Raw genomic sequence first — 20,497 nt, 5'->3', positions numbered from 1 at the left:
GGCAAAAGGGCCAACAAGTGCTAAGCATCTCTGGGAACTCCTTCAAGACTGTTGGAAAACCATTTCAGGTGACTACCTCTTGAAGCTCATCAACAGAATGCCAAGAGTGTGTGGAGCAGTAATCAAAGCAAAAGGTGGCTACTTTGAAGAACCTAGAATATAAGACACATTTCACACTTTTTTGTTCAGTATATAATTCAGTATATAATTCCACGTGTGTTAATTCATAGTTTTGATGCCTTCAGTGTGAAGCTACAATATTCATAGTCATGAAAATAAAGACAACTCTTTGAATGAGAAGGTGTGTCCAAACTTTTGGTCTGTACTGTAACTGTAGGAACAAGCCAGGAACAATGAGAACTAAAAAGCTTAAATACAAACGAGAGTACAGGGAGAACCAATAAACAGAGAGACTGAGTAATCATGGGGAACAAGGAACAGGTGTGAGCTAGACTGCAGGGAAACAGAGAGAGTGAGACCAATTAGCACGTTTCTGAGGTTCTGTTTCTGCATTTGGGTTGTTCTGTTATGTTACTGTTAGGCTTGTAGTTCCTTTGGGTTTTGATTCATATCCCTCTGCGTTAATTAGTTTCCTTCCTTCAGTTCCGATGCTCAGTACTCTTCTCTCACAACTGTTCTACATTCCCGTGATTAGACTCGCCTGGTTCCCATGTCATTGATCACTTCTCCCTTCTATACAAGCTCCCTGGTTTTCATTCTTCATTGCTGGATTCTTCTGTTGCATTCATATCGATTTGATGTCTTGGGCTCCTTTATGCATTCTTTCATTAAAAGCATTCTAATTACTATGCAGCTTCATACTCCTGTTTGCACTTTGGTCCTGCTCCAACAGTCAACATGACTGATTTCTGGAGCTGCAAAAAGCCTGGTCTAGCAGCTGTTATCTTGTATGCAGAAAGTTTTAGTTGTTTTTCTTTTCTAATTTTGCAAACTCTGTAAATTTCTGTCGTTCTAAACTGTTGTTTTTTACATTCAGCACAGTCCATTCTTTAGCAGGACCTCTGGTATTCATTTTACTTGTGACTAACTAACCCAAAAATAGAAATCTATACATTTCACACAACAATTCTTCTAAAGAGAGCAGTTGATATTCTTAGTAGGAACATAATTAACTCCAGTCTGGTGAAATATGAGTTATTGGTAAGGCCTAAACCTCCACCACCATTAAGGTAAAGGGATTGTAAATTTCTCTCACACTAAAAAGTATTACACTCTTTTGGTCTGCCCACATTAACTTAGTGAAATTATGTTTTTCTCCCCTGCTATGTTTCCAAAAAGAGTGATAATAACTAAAGGTTGGAAACACATTACCAGCTGATTTATTCTGTTTTTCCTTTTTTTCATACTTAAATTTAAAGATTTTATGAATAAATACAAAATGCTGGGTTTTAATAGTGATTTAATTTATTAAGGAAACAAACTGTCCAGACCAACCTAGTCCTATGTGAAAATATAACTGTTTGCCTTCTTGAATTGTATTTTGTTAGTTCTATGTCATCTGCCACACTCAGGCCTGATTACTGTTGGACCTGTAGAATAAAGAAATCTCTTAAATAGAACCTGCCTGACAACATCATTAAGGCCAAAAGATCTAAAAAAGAAACACATCATGACCCGATATAAAGAAATACAAGAACAGATGGCAGACAAAAGAACTGACATTAGTCTGGAAATGGTTACAAAGTCAGTTCTATGGCTTTTGGACTGCAGTGAACCACAGTGAGAACCATTATCCACAAAGGATGTAAACATGAAACAATGGTGAACCTTCTCAGGAGTGGGCGACTTACCAAAATTACACCAGAAGAGCATTGATGACTAATTCAGGAGTTGGCAGGAGTCGGTGAAGGTCAGAGGTCATGTTTCAAGAACAAGAGAGAGAGATTGAGCATAAATGGCATCTGGGTAGAGTTGCAAAGTCAGAACCACAACTGACCAAAAAATAAACACAAAAGCCCATCTCATGTTGGCCGAAAAACATCTTGATAATCTTCAAGACTTTTGGGAAAATATTCTGGGGACTGACAAGACAAAATCCCATTAAATCTGACCTAAAACTAACTGCATTTCAGAAAAAGAACATCCTGAAGGAGAATTCCAGCCTTAAGAATGCCACCTAAAGCTCAAACGCAGTTGGGTTCTGCAGCAGGAAAATATTCCAAAACAAATCTGCAATTCCACCTCTGAGTGGTTGAAATACACAAAATTAAGGTTTTGGAGTGGGCTAGTCAAAGTCTGGACTAAAACCTAATTCAAAATATACTGTGGCATGACCTTAAAAGGGCCATTCATACTCAAACCATCCTATCCATGTAGCTGAATTAAAACAATTCTGCAAAGCAGAGTGGACGAACATTCTTTCACAGTGATTTAAAAGACTCATTGCCAGAGACTGGACCAGGTTGGTTTAGATTATTTTCCCTTAATGAATAAAAATAATCAAATACTTTTAATATTGAAATACTTTTCACACCACTGCAGTGACCCATAATAAAAATAAAACATTCACTGTATTCCAGATGTTCAGAAACTCGCCTTTTTTTTAAATGCTCTGAAAAGCAGAACACTACCCTAAGGAACATGATTTATAAATACGGCAGTGTTGTAATTTTTTACAGTTATTTTTTGTTGCTTTTTTCATTTTGTTCACATTTCTTTTATTAAAAAAAAATCTCTGCACCATCTAGTTTAGCAGAGAAGTTAGAAAACAGAACAAACACAATCAATCGATTACCTTTCAATGACATTCATGTGATGCACAGTATGTTCGCTGTTTATATATATTTTCCAAAGAAAAATTACATGTGCTTTATTTTAAAAAACAGCTCACAAGATTTTAAAGCAAAAAGATAAAAAAAGGCTTAAACAATAAATGATCAGTAAATAAGTTGTGGAGGAATCATAAACACAACCAAATGTCCAAAATCCACATGATGGACTGCTGTTATCTCCAGATGTTCTGCTTTCTCATAACTGAGAATAATAAAAGATTAGCAATGGAAGGACTTGGTGCATGAGTGAAATCTCTGCAAAGCAGGAGTCAGTCTTTGTCTCTTTCTATTGTGATCTTAAATGACATCGTCATAGTCTTCCTCATCATCGCCTCCAATATCATCATAGTCCTCAGTGGAGGCAGTGGAGAAGTTGTCCGTTGCTGCATCCTTTTGACGAAGTAGGACCTCCTCTTCATCCTTCACTTTTACATAGTCTGACTGCTGGTCCATGCTCTCAGCATGCTCCTTCCCATCAGCAAGATTTTCATAGCTTTGACCGAAAGAAATGTTGCATTTCATATCTGGATCCGATTCACAGAGAGGAGGAGGAGGAGGAGGAAAACTCTCAATTTCATCCTCCACCTTCACATAGTCCAACTGTGGATCCACGCTCTCCTCGTAGTCGTTCTCCTCAGCCAGATTCTCATAGCTCTGACTAACTGAAACATCTGAATTCATGCTTGGATGATTGCAGAGTGGAGGAGGACAAAGGATCCTCGTATTTTCCTGCACCTTCACAGAGTCAAGCTTCTGATCCAGGGTCTCCTCATAGTCGTGATCACTCTGGTCCTCACAGTCCAGTTCTTCAGCTAGGTTCTCATAGCTCTGACTAACTGAAACATCTGAATTCATGCTTGGATGATTGAAGAGTGGAGGAGGACAAAGGATCCTTGCATTTTCCTGCACCTTCACAGAGTCAAGCTTCTGATCCAGGGTTTCCTCATAGTCGTGATCACTCTGGTCCTCACAGTCCAGTTCTTCAGCCTGGTTCTCATACCTCTGGGCCTCTGAAATAACAAATATTTCAGACAATTTTTAATCATAGATGAAGAATACAAAACATAATTTGGTTATTTGACCTACTGTTATTTGAAACTAAAAAACCTTTACTCAATACTAAAACCAGTAATTGAGTTGTCATAAGGAGATCTTCCTTAAAACCTTCTCTGAGAAGTATTGGAGGTATAATACCAAAATTAACAAGAACAACATTACCGGGCACATAGACAAAAAGCATCAATGTGTCAGACAGAGATATGCACGAGTCATTTTCTTCCAAATCCAAGTCAAGCCTTAAGTCTCTAAAGACTAAAAGAAACATTTTCTCATCAAATCCCCAACATCTAGGTGACCTCTAACCCCACATAGCTGTAGGTTGGGGATCAAGACCTGTGCTGTTTGGCCTAAATGACCACCACTTAATAATTATCTTTCAGGGTGCAGCGGTGGCACAGGGGTTAAGAGCGTGCGACAGACGCTTCAGTCCGCGGACGCAGCCCATGACCTGATTCAACTTCTGGTCCAGGAATATTTGTTACCTCTTTCCCCTCTCTTCACCTCTTTCCTGTCAACCTACTAAGAAATAAAGGCTACTAGTGCTGGAAAAATATATATATGTATATCTTTTAATAATTATTAGCAGTTATCTTTTAATCTGTCAGATAGAGTGGCTCTGGAAGCGGACCCCAGAAGGCAGACGGACAGGCAGGTGGCAACAAAGACAGGCAAGATGAACAGGGCTTAGCTTGACAAACAGGTATGGACAAACTTGGCATGATTAACAGGATGTATCCACCAGGAGTGGCTTGAAGCAGGTGGACCAGATTAAGTTGCCTGCTTTAGAAAAGGCAGAGAGTGAAAAACAAAACATTGCTGTACAAAATAGACATTCAAGGACACAAAAACATAATGATCAGAGAAAAACCCAAAACAAAAATTCAAAAACCTTTGATTCATGACATAATCTATAATTCACTATCCAAAAAAACTGCTAAAGGCTGCTTTATTTTGTTTAGAAAATTTATCAAATGTAATATTTGCCTTATTGGAAAGATAAATAGGCATTTAAATTCTGAATGAATTAAACAAAGAGCTTTTCTGTTTTTGTAAAAACCAAGTTAACAGCTGTTTATCCCTGTCTTCATGTTGTCCACTCCTTCATTATATCTTTTTTGAAGGGTTGTACTTTCCCTCTGAGCTGGAGAATTTTTAATAATATTGGGAAACTATTTTTTAAATCCATATTTAAAACCTTTGTTCTCAGTTTTAAATAATAAAGATGTTCAAATTACAACATAATGAACTAGGCAAAGTGCAGTAAGTAAATAATGAGTGGTAAACTTCTGAATGAACGGCACAGGACACGCTTTAATGTTAATATTTTTAGCAATAAGTGTTGCAGACAAATAATGTTGCAGACAGCTGAACAGTGAGAAAATGTCAGATGTAAGTTAACTTCATTTTGTTTCTAAATGATCCAAAGTCATTTAATACAGCATTTATTTGGGGAGATATTTATGTGGTCATTATTATGAAGCTACAGCTAACAGGAACAGATTGTAAAGACCCATTAACATCCCATAATAATCCACCAACATCACTGGCAAATAATCAAGCTCATCCTTGCAGCAGCTGCGGTTTGGAGCTCACACACCGGCCTCTTTTTACTTTTAATTACATGAGATAAAAACTTGTACTAAGACTCGAGTCTCTGACCAAGAGTCCAAGTCAAGTCTAAAAAATTTAGGGCACATGTCGAGTCTAAAGTCTTTTATTTTTCCAACTTAAGTGCAACTCAACCTTGAATGCCATATCTGGTGTCAGCCAATGGCAATTACTTGGTGTAGTGAATTTATATTCTACATAAAACTATATTAAACCATTGTTGAAACCAGATATGTTTAAGCACTGTATTAAAGACAATTTCCATTACTTTTCTTCAAATTTGGAAGTTTACAAAGGTATTTGGTACAAATACCTTTGTACCTTTGTACCTTGTATCTTGGTCAAACATTCTGTGTGTCATGGCACAAGCTTCTCACTATAGTTTCATCCCATTCCCAGGAGGAATGGGATGAAAACTGGTTTAACTGGGCTTTGTGATAGCCGCTCTAAAACATGAACTTTGTTGTCCTTAATAGACTTTGCAGCAAATCCGGCCCTGTGCTTTGGGTCACTTTGCATTTCCTGGCTGACGTCTTGAAATTTTGCTTCAATATTTCCACATAATTTTCTTTCCCCATAATGTCATCTATTTTGATAAGTGCACCAGTTGCTCTTGCTGCAGAACTCCCTACAACATGTCGCCGCTACCCCCGTACTTTATAGATGGAATGGTGTTATGTAGCTTAAGAGTCTATAGACTGTGTCTATAAAATGTACAGGAAGGAAACTGAACCTCACCTGCTGTGAGAAACTGTGTTCGAGGAGGAAGAGGAGGTGTGCCCGAGTCAGGTGGTTTCATCTGGTATTTGTTGCTCCTGGAAGGTTATAAGAACAAATAAATATTGAAGTTAATCTTATAAACTATCATTCTGTGAAAAATCTGACCTTAATGACTGGACCTTGACATATTAAATGCTGCAAAGTTAAATGAGTGGGTTGTAAACAAACTTGTAGAATGAGAGGCGTGAAAATATAGTCAGCATGTACAGTACAGACCAAAAGTTTGGACACACCTTCTCATTCAAAGAGTTGTCCATATTTTCATGACTATGAATAGCCAGTCAAAGGGCAAAATAACAGTCAGTCAGTCATTTTCTACCGCTTATTCCATAGTGGGTCATGGGGGAGCTGGTGCCTATCTCCAGCAGTCTATGGGCGAGAGGCAGGGTACACCCTAGAAAGGTCGCCAGTCCATCACAGGGCAACACACAAAAAACCATGCACACATTCATTCATACACCTAAGGGAAATTTAGAGTGACCAATTAACCTAACAGGCATGTCTTTGGAAGGAAGCCGGAGTACCCGGTGAGAACCCACACATGCACGGGGAGAACATGCAAACTCCATGCAGAAAGACCCCTGGCCAGGAATCGAACCCAAGACCTTCTTGCTGCAAGGCAACAGTGCTACCAACTGCGCCACCGTGCAGCCCGACTATGAATATTGTAGCTTCAAAACTATGAATTAACACACGTGGAATTATGTACTGAACAAAAAAGTGTGAAACAACTGAAAATATGTCTTATATTCCAGGTTCTTCAAAGTAGCCACCTTTTGCTTTGATTACTGCTCCGCACACTCTTGGCATTCTGTTGATGAGCTTCAAGAGGTAGTCACCTGAAATGGTTTTCACTTCACAGGTGTGCCCTGTCAGGTTTAATAAGTGGGATTTCAAGCCTTATAAATGGGGTTGGGACCATCAGTTGTGTTGTGCAGGAGGTGTATACAGTACGCAACTGATAGTCCTACTGAAAAGACTGTTAGAATTTCTATTATGGCAAGAAAAAAGCAGCTAAGTAAAGAAAAATGAGTGGCCATCATTACTTTAAGAAATTAAGGTCAGTCAGTCCGAACAATTGGGAAAACTTTGAAAGTGTCCCCAAGTGCAGTCGCAAAAACCATCAAGCGCTACACAGAAACTGGCTCACATGAGGACCGCCCCAGGAAAGGAAGATCAAGAGTCACCTCTGCTGCGGACGATAAGTTCATCCGAGTCACCAGCCTCAGAAATCACAGGTTAACAGCAGCTCAGATTAGAGAACAGGTCAATGCCACACAGAGTTCTAGCAGCAGACACATCTCTAGAACAATTGTTAAGAGGAAACTGTGTGAATCAGGCCTTCATGGTAAAATAGCTGCTAGGAAACCACAGCTGAGGACAGGCAACAAGCAGAAGAGACTTGTTTGGGCTAAAGAACACAAGAAATGGACATTAGACCAGTGGAAATCTGTGCTTTGGTCTGATGAGTCCAAATTTGAGATCTTTGGTTCCAACCACCGTGTCTTTGTGCGGCGCAGAAGAGGTGAACGGATGGACTCTACATGCCTGGTTCCCACCGTGAAGCATGGAGGAGGAGGTGTGATGGTGTTTTGCTGGTGACACTGTTGGGGATTTATTCAAAATTGAAGGCATACTGAACCAGCATGGCTACCACAGCATCTTGCAGCAGCATGCTATTCCATCCAGTTTGCGTTTAGTTGGACCATCATTTATTTTTCAACAGGACAATGACCCCAAACACACCTCCAGGCTGTGTAAGGGCTATTTGACCAAGAAGGAGAGTGATGGGGTGCTGCGCCAGATGACCTGGCCTCCACGGTCACCGGACCTGAACCCAATCGAGATGGTTTGGGTTGAGCTGGACCGCAGAGTGAAGGCAAAAGGGCCAACAAGTGCTAAGCATCTCTGGGAACTCCTTCAAGACTGTTGGAAAACCATTTCAGGTGACTACCTCTTGAAGCTCATCAACAGAATGCCAAGAGTGTGTGGAGCAGTAATCAATGTGTTAATTCATAGTTTTGATGCCTTCAGTGTGAAGCTACAATATTCATACTCATGAAAATAAAGACAACTCTTTGAATGAGAAGGTGTGTCCAAACTTTTGGTCTGTACTGTACATCCTGGAAAAACATATGGCCTGCAGATGTCAATGAGCCTTGAATTAACACTAATGTAGAGTGCATAAAAACTTAAAAAATAAATAAATAAATACGCCAAGGTGTGCATTAAACTTATTTTTTATTCTGCATATGATACCTTAACATTGCCTAGATGTGTGAATAAATCAACCAATTAAGTGATATTAATTTTATATATCTAATCCTCAATTCTAAATGAAATACAAGCTATAGTAAAAAAAATTGCATCCCTACAGGAGTCTAACATTATTTTCAGCGAGCTATCTAAAAGCTAATGTGTTTGCTCAGGCCTTGTTAGCCACTCAGAAACAACTAAACTCAATTACTTAATGGTACTGTATATTTTTATAGTATAAACGAATATAAAGGTAGCACTATTGGATATATTTATATGTAACAAATCTTTGTAGGGTAATTGTAGCAAGTTAGTTTAACCTAGCATGATAACTAAAAATACAGGAAGGCTAGGCTAGCTCCATTCAGATTGCTAAACCAGCCTTATAGCAGGTTGACTATAGGTTATGTGTTATACCACATTACTATTGGCATTATTTAGTTCCAGAAATGTCAATGATTTCATTTAATGACACTAACCAATAAATTCAGTTCAGTTTTATCTATATTCACAACACATTAACCATTCTTTGACTCTTTGTACTCCTTGTATATAAGTGTAATTAGCCTGCATCCACTAGCTAATACGGCAACACAGTCAAGTTTGGTGCGACATAATTCTGAAAACTGAGTAGGCCTACAGACAAGTAAATGGAATAAGACATACATTGCTACGTCCGCCACCCAATCCTCTTTGCACCGGGCTGACCGGTGCAAAGAGAATTGGGTGGCGGACGAAGGTGGAGACCTCAGCGGCCCGATCCCTGGATGCTTAGGCTGGCTCTAGGGACGTGGAATGTCACCTCGCTGGGGGAGAAGGAGCCTGAGCTTGTGCGGGAGGTCGAGAGATATCGACTAGAAATAGTCGGGCTCGCCTACACGCACAGCGTGGGCTCTGGAAACCATCTCCTTGAGAGGGGTTGGACTCTCTTCTACTCTGGAGTGGCCCACGGGGAGAGGCGGCGGGCTGGTGTGGGTTTGCTTGTTGACCCCCAGCTCAGCCGTCTCGTGTTGGGGTTTACCCCAGTGGAGAGGTCTCTGACTATCATTTCAGCCTATGGGCCGAGTGGTAGTGCGGAGTACCCGGCCTTCTTGGCGTCCCTGTCGGGAGTGCTGGATAGTGCCCCTCCCGGGGACTCCATTATTCTGCTGGGGGACTTCAACGCCCACGTGGGGAACGACAGTGACACCTGGAGAGGCGTGATCGGGAGGAATGGCCTCCCCGATCTGAATCCGAGTGGTGTTTTGTTATTGGACTTCTGTGCTAGTCACGGATTGTCCATAACGAACACCATGTTCAAGCATAAGGGTGTCCATCAGTGCACTTGGCACCAGGACACCCTAGGCAGGAGGTCGATGATCGACTTTGTTATCGTATCATCAGACCTTCGGCCGCATGTTTTGGACACTTGGGGGAAGAGAGGGGCTGAGCTGTCCACTGATCACCACCTGGTGGTGAGTTGGATCCGCTGGAGGAGGAGAAAGCCGGACAGACTTGGCAGGCCCAATGCATAGTGAGGGTCTGCTGGGAACGCCTGGCGGAGCCCTTGGCCAGGGATGTATTCAACTCCCACCTCCGGGAGAGCTTCGACCAGATCCCGGGGGATGTTGGAGACATAGAGTCCGAGTGGACCATGTTCTCCGCATCTATTGTCGATGCTGCTGCCCGTATCTGCAGCCGTAAGGTCTGCGTTGCCTGTCGTGGCGGCAATCCCAGAACTCGGTGGTGGACACCGGCAGTAAAGGATGCTGTCAAGCTGAAGAAGGAGTCCTATCTGCTGTGGTTGGCTTGTGGGACTCCTGAGGCGGCTGACGGGTACCGTGAGGCCAAGCGTGCTGCGGCCCAGGCTGTGGCAGAGGCAAAAACTCGGGCCTGGGAGGAGTTCGGTAAGGCCATGGAGAAGGACTATCGGTTGGCCTCGAAGCAATTCTGGCAAACCGTCCGGTGCCTCAGGAGGGGGAAGCAGTGCTTCGCCAACACTGTTTATAGTGGGGGTGGGAGACTGCTGACCTCGACTGGGGACATTATCGGACAGTGGAAGGAGTACTTTGAGGATCTCCTCAATCCTGCCATCACGCATTCCGTGGTGGAAACAGAGGCTGGGGACTCTGGGTTGGACTCTTTCATCACCCAGGCTGAAGTCACCGAGGTGGTTAAAAAACTCAGCGGTGGCAAGGCTTCGGGGGTGGATGAGATCCGCCCTGAGTACCTCAAGTCTCTGGATGTTGTGGGGCTGTCATGGTTGACACGCCTCTTCAACATTGGGATGAGGATCAGCTCCTCCAAGTCCGAGGCCATGGTACTCGACCGGAAAAGGGTGGCTTGTCCTCTTCAGGTTGGAGGGGAGTTCCTGCCTCAAGTGGAGGAGTTTAAGTATCTCGGGGTCTTGTTCACGAGTGAGGGAAGAATGGAGCGGGAGATCGACAGACGGATCGGTGCGGCTGCCACAGTAATGGGGGCACTGTGCCGGTCCGTTGTGGTGAAGAGAGAGCTGAGCCGAAAAGCAAAGCTCTCAATTTACCGGTTGGTCTACGTTCCTACCCTCACCTATGGCCATGAACTTTGGGTCATGACCGAAAGAACGAGATCCCAGATACAAGCGGCTGAAATGAGCTTCCTCCGTAGGGTGGCCGGGCACTCCCTTAGAGATAGGGTGAGGAGCTCGGCCATCCGGGAGGGGCTCGGAGTACAGCCGCTACTCCTCCACATCGAGAGGAGCCAGTTGAGGTGGCTCGGGCATCTATACCGGATGCCTCCTGGACGCCTTCCTCGGGAGGTGTTCCAGGCACGTCCCACCGGGAGGAGGCCCAGGGGACGGCCCAGGACACGCTGGAGGGACTATGTGTCTTGGCTGGCCTGGGAACGCCTTGGGATCCCCCTGGAGGAGCCGGAGGAGGTGTCTGGAGAGAGGGACGTCTGGGCGTCTCTGCTGAGTCTGCTGCCCCCGCGACCCGGTCACGGATAAACGGAAAACGACGAGTACGACTACGAGTACGAGTACGAGTATGACATACATTGCCTTTATAGATATTTTTCACATATTGTAACATTATAACCACAAACTATGTATTTCCTAAGATTTTATGTGATAAGTCAAAACAAAGCAGTGTATCTGGTGTGATGTGTGGTTTTGGGGTTGGACCAAAGCACAGACAGGAGCATGGGATAAACATAGTGATGATTTATTGAAAACAAAATAGAGAACTTACAGGTGTACCCAAGGAAAACAGGATGAGAAACATGGGCAGAGTCTCAGGCAGAACAATGGGGAAAGTAACAGGAAATAACAGGTAACGAAACGAAAAGTGGAAGGGGTATTTAAACAGGAGGATCAAGTGGAGAGCAATGAAAACCAGAAAGCTTATATGCTGAGGGAGGTGTGGAGAATGATATATGATACCAGAGTATTATTAATCAGTGGATAACATAGGGCAGCTGAGGTAGAAGGTGAGCAGGGACGCTGAGGGAGACTAATTAACAAAGAGGAAACTGAACTAAGACACAAGGAAACATTAAACTGAAGGGAAAGAACGAATGGAAACCTAGAGGAATAAACTAGAGCTGAGAAATGAAACGCAATGGAATGAATGAAGTACAGAAAGACCAATCAGAACATAATAAAGAACAAAACATTTTGAGTACACAAACACAACTGAAAACCAAAACAAGGATCATAACAGGACATTTAACAAATAAAATTTTGGAAAGGCTTGGATATGTATTTAATCTGATAGCCTTAAATAAAAGTCAGTGTAAATGCTTTCAGAGGTCATTTAATTAGTAAATGGAGAGTTATTTAATCTCAGTAAAATCAGGCTCTTTTGGAGAAAGTTGTAGAGAGTTTTAAAGCAGGGTTGGGTTATAAAACATTAACCCAACCTTTGATAATATCTCAGTGCTCTGTTCAATCCATCATCTGAACATGCAACGAAGTTGGTCCAACTGCAGACCTTCCAAGATATGGACGTCCACCTAAACTGACATATCAGGCAAGGAGAACATCAATCAGGGAAGCAGCCAGGAGGCCCATGGAGGACCTGTAAAGATGGCCAGCTTGGGTGGGAGATTCTGTTGATACTATCAGTTATGAACTCCAAAAATCTAGCCTCGACGGGAAAGTGGCAAGAAAAAAGTCATAAATGAATGAATGCCAATTATGAATCTTTTTTTCTTTCATGATACAAGTTTGTGGTTTTTATGTGACAAAATGTGAAATGTTTAAGATGTATGAATACGTTTTTCAAGGCATTTTATGTCTGCTAAAAAAATCTAATAAAATAATCATTACAAATTGTTTCTAAATTAACAAAATGTAAATATACATGAGCTGTATCAGTTCAGCAAATCAACTAAACAAGAAAATATGAACAAAAACCGAGTAACTGAACCCTGGGTTATATCTAACTTTGTGGTCTGGCCACTATCTATTCTTTTAAGGATGTATTTTTAACTGTTCACTAAAACTCAAACGGAAGCATTTTATCATCTCCTTCACATATGTTGTGGTTTGTGCTGCTCGCATTGTTGGGTTCAGCAGACAGTTTAGCTTAGAGGAGCTTAAACTACTGTGTGATCAGTGCTTGAGAAAATTCACACATTATTCTGTCACGTATTATGACCTAATACATGCTGATATTTATTATCTGTCAGTTAAGGATATTTTAGAATATTCAATACTGAATATGTACTTGTTTTTCATTCAAATAACCCACATCTTGAAGCAGAAAGAGGTCATGATGGTTTTCAGCATCTTCCGTTTCAAAAAGGCTGCAGGTCAATTGAGAAAAGTGCCTCTGCTTAACGAAACATGCAATCTGTTTTCAGTCCTGTCCCTGCCCAATTCTTAGATAGATACCTTAAAAGAACTGTTTCTGTTTTTAGGAGACCACATTAAGAATGTGCCTTTGTATTTAAAGAAATGTAGGTGTTGTATGAGAATGTATTACCCGACTTTGAAGTCAGATCTTTCCTGAAGGTGTACAATTTGATGTTTGCCTGTGGAAAGGAAGAAAGAAAATCATGGTAAGTTGATGCAGGATGTAGAAATACAAACAAATAAGACTGTAGAAAATGCAAACTGGAAAATTCATATTATGCCAACATAGTAGGGGTGTTAATGGGTGAGATTGTCACAACTATAAATAAAAACATGGTAGGACAAACGGAGGTAAGAAAGGGCAAAATAACAGTCAGTCAGTCATTTTCTACCGCTTATTCCATAGTGGGTCACAGGGGAGCTGGTGCCTATCTCCAGCAGTCTATGGGCGGGAGGCGGGGTACAGCCTGGACAGGTCACCAGTCCATTGCAGGGCAACACACAAACAACCACACACACACTCATTCATACACCTAAGGGGCAATTTAGAGTTATCAATTAACCTAACAGGCATGTTTTTGGACTGTGGGAGGAAGCCACAGTACCTGGTGAGAACCCACGCATGCACAGGGAGAACATGCAAACTCCATGCAGAAAGACCCCAGGCCGGGAATCAAACCCAGGACCTTCTTGTTGTGAGTCAACAGTGCTACCAACTGCACCACCGTGCAGCCCGGCAAAATAACAATAAACACAAATTAAATCGTGAATGAAATTGGGTTAAGAAGTTTTGCTAAAAACAAACTAATAATTCTGCAATTTAAAAAATGGCTTTCTGTTTTCATTTTTATTCATGAGCTGTTTCATATTTTATCTCAAAATCTGCAAAATGCATCATAATAGTATTGACATAGCACAGTCGTTTTTACACTTGTTTGGTTTTAGTTCATCTGTACTCCAAAGCGGAGCAAAGTCTCACTCTGTGGTGCTGCACAGGGATTTTTAAAATTTCATCTGAGTCAATCCAATCCACAGGGTGCCCCCAATAATAGCATTTCATTGAATTATAAGAACTTCTCTTTGAGGTTTCAGTGAAGCCCTCAGATGTACTTGTGACAGTAAAAAATGATGATTTGTTTCAGGATTTTCATGTGGTTTTGAGTGAAAATGAAACTTTGCCCACTTCTCCTTAAAAGTCTCTCTGAATTTTATTTTAAAGCTGCAGAAGTGAGTTAAATAATGTTAATAATACAACCTTAATAATAGCATTACTAATGCATTTCCTGTCTTTAAAAGTGTCAAAGACATATCTATGTTTTAAGTCATCGTACTAAATGTTAGAGAAACTTTCCAGGTTTTGACTACTCAAAGGAGGAACCAGTTAGTCTAATTAACTAAATAAGTAACACCACCAGGAGTGTTTCTTGCGTAAAAGCCCAATCTTAGTCTCATCTGACCAAAGCACACCGTTTCAGTTTTAAGTCTCTGTAGAGTTTAGTAAACTCCATGTGTTAACATTGTTTATGGCAGAACAGAAAAACATTATTCTGGCTTCACTACCAAGCAACTAGTGAACATTTAAATACTGTCTAATTGGTGTTATGGAGACTTATTGACCCAAAAGTGCCACTCATTGCTGCAGTTCTCCAACATCCTGCTCATTGTATGTGACAGGAAGATAAACCTGGGTCTTCATCCAACCTAGTGGCCGGTGGTGAAGAGAAGTTGACCTCAGTGTCACTTAATATTTATACCATAACAAGCAGAACTGACAAAGAGTGAATGAAAACCGGATGCTATATACTGAGGTGGTGATTACTGGATGCAAAACAGGTGGGTCTAATTAACTAATTAATTAGGCTGCAGCTATAAGGGGAGGCTATGAGGTGGAGAGAACTGTGGTGAGATGAAACACAGCCAAACTAAACTAACTAAACAAACACAAGAGAGACTTAGAATGCAAACCAAAAGAGAGATCATATTTCTCCTATTTTAGCTTCCCTTCATTGGCTCCCTGTTAAATTCAGAATAGAATTTAAAATTCTCCTCCTCACATATAAAGCCCTTAATGATCTAGCTCCATCATACATCAGAGATCTGATTGTTCTACATGTTCCTAACAGAGCACTTCATTCTCAGACTGCAGGTTTACTGGTGGTTCCTAGAGTCTCTAGAAGTAGAATGGGAGGCAGACCCTTTAGTTATCAGGCTCCTCTCCTGTGGAACCAGCTCCCAGTTTTAGTCCGTGAGGCAGACACCCTGTCTACTTTTAAGGCTAGGCTTAAAACTTTCCTTTTTGATAAAGCTTATAGTTAGAGTGGCTTAGGTTATCAGGGAGGGAGCCTTCCTCCCTCCCTGTTGGTTGGAGTAAGAGGGAGTCAGGTTTAGCCTAAACCGGCTCAGTTATGGTTGAGGTGCAAACACACCCTCCATTTCTGCTACCTGTATGACCTCCTCTCTTTTCCAATGGTTATAATCAGTCTGACAGAGAGAGGTATCCCAATCCTTGTGGTTTTTAGCATAACAATAACCATCAGTGGGACCCTTTGTGGGGTTCCTTGTGACGACATTGTTGAAATAAGCGCCGTTTAACAAAATAATCTGAACTGAAACTATCTGTGTAGTTATGCTGCTATAGACTTAGGCTGCTGGAGGACATAACGACCACTTTCACCCTCTTCGCTACATTCTCACACTACTCTCCAATTTTGCATTATTTGCTGTTATAAAAAAGGTGTACGAGTCAACATTTCTCAGTGCAAGTGCAGAACAGATATAGTCCGGGGATTAAATTATTTTTGGTTCAAATAGATAAACACGTTGTTTAAAAGCATTGAAATTAAACTAAAAGTAGATGTGTCTAATACCAAAAAACATTGCAACATTACATTTAAGGAAAGTATGATTTTGAAAAAAGACCCACACCATAATGCAGTGAAATTAGGACGGATTCCATTTTTATTCTCTATATTGCCCATTTGCATTGAAAAAAGAAGTTTAATTTGTTTAAAGCAGAACACAATGAGCTGCAGAGCTTTCTAATTATCTCATCTGATATTTTAATGACATTATGAAGAAGTTATAAAACAGAATGATGACTTTAACTATTTTTCTGCCAATGTTGTAGCTTTTTACATAAATCTGATTTTGCATGCAGATGTGACAGTTGTGGCCAGATGTTATGGCAGTTACACAATGCTCATGCTTTATGGCTTTTAGGAATTTTATCTTTAAATGCATAAAATTTACGTGAAATGCAACTCTGACATGCTGGATATCTCAATTTCTACGTGTTTTGGTTCTTAGCTCATTCTTGTGTACTTTTACTTTTAGGTTTATTTCTGTTAGGTTTCTCTAGGGATTTATTTTTTCTCTATTCAGCTCCTCTGTGCCTGTTAGTCTCACCCCCATAAGTTCCTCTGCCTCAGCAGTTCAACATCTTCACCTGATCGCATACACCTGTTTGCCATGCTTTCCTCTACACTTCCCTCAGTATTGAAGCCTACCAGTACTCAACGCAGCTGTCAGTGGTTTGATTACAGACCTTTACTGCACGTCTTCCCTCCCTTCTCTCTCCGCCCATTTCCCATCTGGTAACTGTCAATAAAGGCCACTAGTGCTGTAAAACAAATCTTTAAAAAACAAATGGTTGCAATTGGATAAACATAATCTTTTCTAAAAACTTTGGAAAGAAAGGGCAAATGAGAAACGGGTCTAAAATCATGAAATCATGAGGTTAAGGTGCCTGTCAAGGAGTCTGACCACAGCATGTTTAATGGCTGCTGGTACAGTTCCTGAGCTAAGATGAGTGCTGATGAAAGACAGGAGAACAGGATCAATAGTATTAAAAACAAGATCAACAACTTAGTGGGAGGAAAGTCAAGAGCACAGTTTATGGATTTCATGTGTTGCACAGTTTCATCCAGAAGACAGAGGTTCAAACTGGTGAAACTCAGCTGGAACAGTAGGGGCATTAAAGTGGTCTGCATTGGAAGCACCAGTAACCTGTCGGCCAGAGCCCACTTTTTGAATAAAATACCAGACAAACTTCTCACACATACTGTCTCATCAGTGCAGAATACTAATATATTTTTTAAAGTGTACGACTGAAGGAACAGCGTGAGAGCAACGAACCAGTTTGGGTCAAGCAAGGTCACGTAAACATGCCTTTCAGTTTTAGTTTGCAGAAGTTTCTCAGAAAACATAGGTTTCAATAATAACCGAAACCACAAATATTCTTCATAAATTAAGCTCAGAAGCAAAGGAGCAGAACAAATGTTGAATCATAAATGACATCAAGTTAGTGTTACTCAGCAAACTCAAAACCCCAGACTTGCTTCATAGCCAGTTCTGTTCATAATACTGGATTTTGGACAGGGAAGAACTGTGACAGAACCTTTGATGCAACAGAAAATAAGAACAAAACCACTGAAATATAATGGTTATCATGATGAAGTAGCTGAGTGTTAAACCATAGAGAAATGTTGAGGTAAATAGAATGCAGAACAAGTCCTTATTAAATCATACATTAGCCTCTTCCTCTGCTGAAGGTTTTTCTGAAAGGTTTTGTTTTTTGTGCTTGAATGTTGACTCAGTTGATTAAACACACTCACCATGATTTTTTAAATAGAAGATGTTTAAATAATGTTTGTGTTTGTTTCAAAAAGTTAACTTATTTATAGTTTTTTTTTTTTTTAATATTTATTATTTAGTAAATTAATAATTAATCGCATTATTTTTTTTCTCTATTTTATACATTGTTTTTATTATATCTAAGAATTTTATGTTGTAGGCTATTTCTTTGTTATATTTTACAATTCTCTGTTGACATTTTATCTTTTGTGACAGATTAATAAACAGTTTGTAGTAGATACATTTTAAGTGGTATTTATGATGTTTAATAACTTTAAAAGCATCCTTTCCCCACCCTTCATTTTACAGCAAACATTCCAATTTGCCCTTATTATATCCATTTACTTAGACCATTAAAAAGCACATTGGGGTGCAGCGCTGATGGTGTAGGGGTTAAGTGCGCGACCATATACGGAGGCTACAGTCCTCAAAGTGGCCGTCCCGGGTTCGAGTCCCGGACCTGGAGATATTTGCCGAATGTCTCCCCCTCTCTCTACCCCTCTTTCCTGTTTGCCTACTGTCAAAGAATAAAGGCCACTAGTGCCAAAAAAATATCTTAAAAAGTACATTGAACCCAGCCAATGTTTACATATGAGGCCCTCATGGTTAGGAAATGGTGCCCAAGTAGAACTGACCAATTTTCTAAACAACAATTTAAGAACCAGCTAAGACAAAAGTAGGGTTCCCAACTGGTTTTGTTGAAATTGGTCAAATTTTGTCAACCAAAAAGGCGCCCACACAAGCGGTCCAGGGCCCACTTGGTAGCCGTCCAGCTCAGGCAACACCCATATGGGGCCCACATAAACATGTATGGCTGAATCTCCAACAGTGTGAATCTACTTTCTGGGTAATAAGAGGCCAAACATTTTGCATCTCTGAGCCCTAAAACAAAATGTATGTACATTTGGAAGAGAAAGTAGTAGTTTTACTACTGTAGTTTTTAACGTTGAAAATTATTTTTAGTCATCACTTTGGTACAAATTACTGAGTGGAGATGGCATTATCTTGGATTAAAGTATAGTTACTAGTCAATATTTAAAATGATCATTTAAGAAAGTATCGTGAAATGTTAAGTGTCGCTAAAACAGTAATCCTATTTTTGTGGCAATTAAACTGTTGTACATTCTGGATATTCTGATGACACCATGTCTGTAAAAAAGAAAACTGCGTGATACGCATTCTTTCTTTAATACATAAATACCGACTCAGTTATCTAAAAAAATCTGATATACTGTATTGAGAGAACAACAGAAAATATTTCAGTGCCTGCGAGATTCAGCTTACCTTTTCTGGAAATACACTTGTTGATGATGACGAAGATCAGGCTGATCACCACTGACACAAAAACCATCCCCAGTATCACCAACACCCAGATGTATTTGCGTAAAAGAGCCATGGGATCTCTGCTGGACACCAAAAACCATCAAAGAGAAATTGAACCCCCCACCCCGAAAGAGAGAATCACAAAGACACTTTAGTTTAACAAGTTTTCCTCTGTTGCTTTTCAGTATACATGACTGTGGAACGAAGAGACAACCATTCACCATTTCCTCTTTTTGAGCAATGACTAATTCTAAAAGCTATTTTGGTTTTAGTGTCTGAATTGTGAGACTCAATCAAGCCTCTTGACAACCTCTAGGGATTATTTATGGGAGGAAGTCCGCCTCATGCTTACAGATCATTTTTCTGCTTTGCATTTAGCTAGAGTTTGTATTTTACAAGAACAGGAAAACAGAAGGCAGCTTTCAATTTAACAGTTGATTCCATCTGGAAACACATGTTTCCGTCTTAATGTTTCCCTGAAAATGCTGTCGTGTTTTTTTTTATCTTTACTCCCCACACCCTCTTTCTGCAACAACTTCCTGACAGCTACCAAGAACACAAACTGTTTATTCACAATTACAACAGCAAATTTAGACTCCAGCTCCAGCCTTCCAGTAGCCAACTACTGTTTTTATCATTGAATATCCAATCATCTGAGTATCTTTAAAGCGAGAAAAAGTCCTCAAATACAAAAATTTGTCCTACCTCTTTAGTATCCACGGCTGGATCAAAATCAGGTGTCAAACTCAGAGAGGTGAAGATGAAAGTGAATGGCATAATACAGCAACAGTCATCATGTGCAGAAATTTTGCATAGCAGCTTCTCATTTTCTCCGTTACAGTAAAGAAACCTATAGGCTGAGACCGTACTATCCCCACCCTCTTCAATGCTTCATTGACCCCAGCTTGTGGGTGTTTGTATATCAGACAGTCACAGAAAGTCAGAAAATCAGTACAAAACCCATCTCTCTGTGTGCTTAAAAATATCATTTACAACCATCTACATGCATATTTTTTGCTAAATAAAGCCAATAATGCTTAAACCAGAGCAGAAGAGACCACAATATATTAAACATTTAGAATTTCAGTTCCTCTTATAACACCCTGATCTTTCGCCAGCCTTTCAGGATTAGATGAAACAGTGTTGTTATGCGCAGCTGGAAGGTTGTAATACAGTAACTACGGCACTGTTACAACAATTTTTTAAAATGCAATGTTTTTCTGTGCCAGCC

General features: G+C 40.6%; 1 protein-coding gene across 2 annotated transcripts; it reads right to left on the bottom strand.

The window, feature by feature from the left end:
• Positions 1-1,403: 1,403 nt before the first annotated feature.
• LOC124876063 lies at positions 1,404-20,092 on the bottom strand. 2 transcript variants are annotated; one of them, XM_047378556.1, is made up of 5 exons: positions 19,972-20,092; positions 19,228-19,349; positions 13,442-13,490; positions 6,198-6,274; positions 1,404-3,802 (listed from the first exon to the last, which is right to left on the bottom strand). In XM_047378556.1, exons 2-5 carry the CDS (start codon positions 19,337-19,339, stop codon positions 3,090-3,092), a joined length of 951 nt encoding a protein of 316 aa, XP_047234512.1. In that variant the 5' UTR covers positions 19,340-19,349; positions 19,972-20,092; the 3' UTR covers positions 1,404-3,089. The 2 variants fall into 2 exon arrangements, with proteins under 2 accessions (XP_047234512.1, XP_047234511.1); XM_047378555.1 differs by having other exon boundaries at positions 19,228-19,346; positions 19,972-20,085.
• Positions 20,093-20,497: the final 405 nt, after the last annotated feature.

This window comes from Girardinichthys multiradiatus, chromosome 11 (assembly GCF_021462225.1).
Source record: "Girardinichthys multiradiatus isolate DD_20200921_A chromosome 11, DD_fGirMul_XY1, whole genome shotgun sequence".
NCBI classification, from domain to species: Eukaryota; Metazoa; Chordata; class Actinopteri; order Cyprinodontiformes; family Goodeidae; genus Girardinichthys; species Girardinichthys multiradiatus.
Note: the sequence above shows the minus strand (reverse complement) of the source record. Positions and strands in the feature narration are given on the sequence as shown.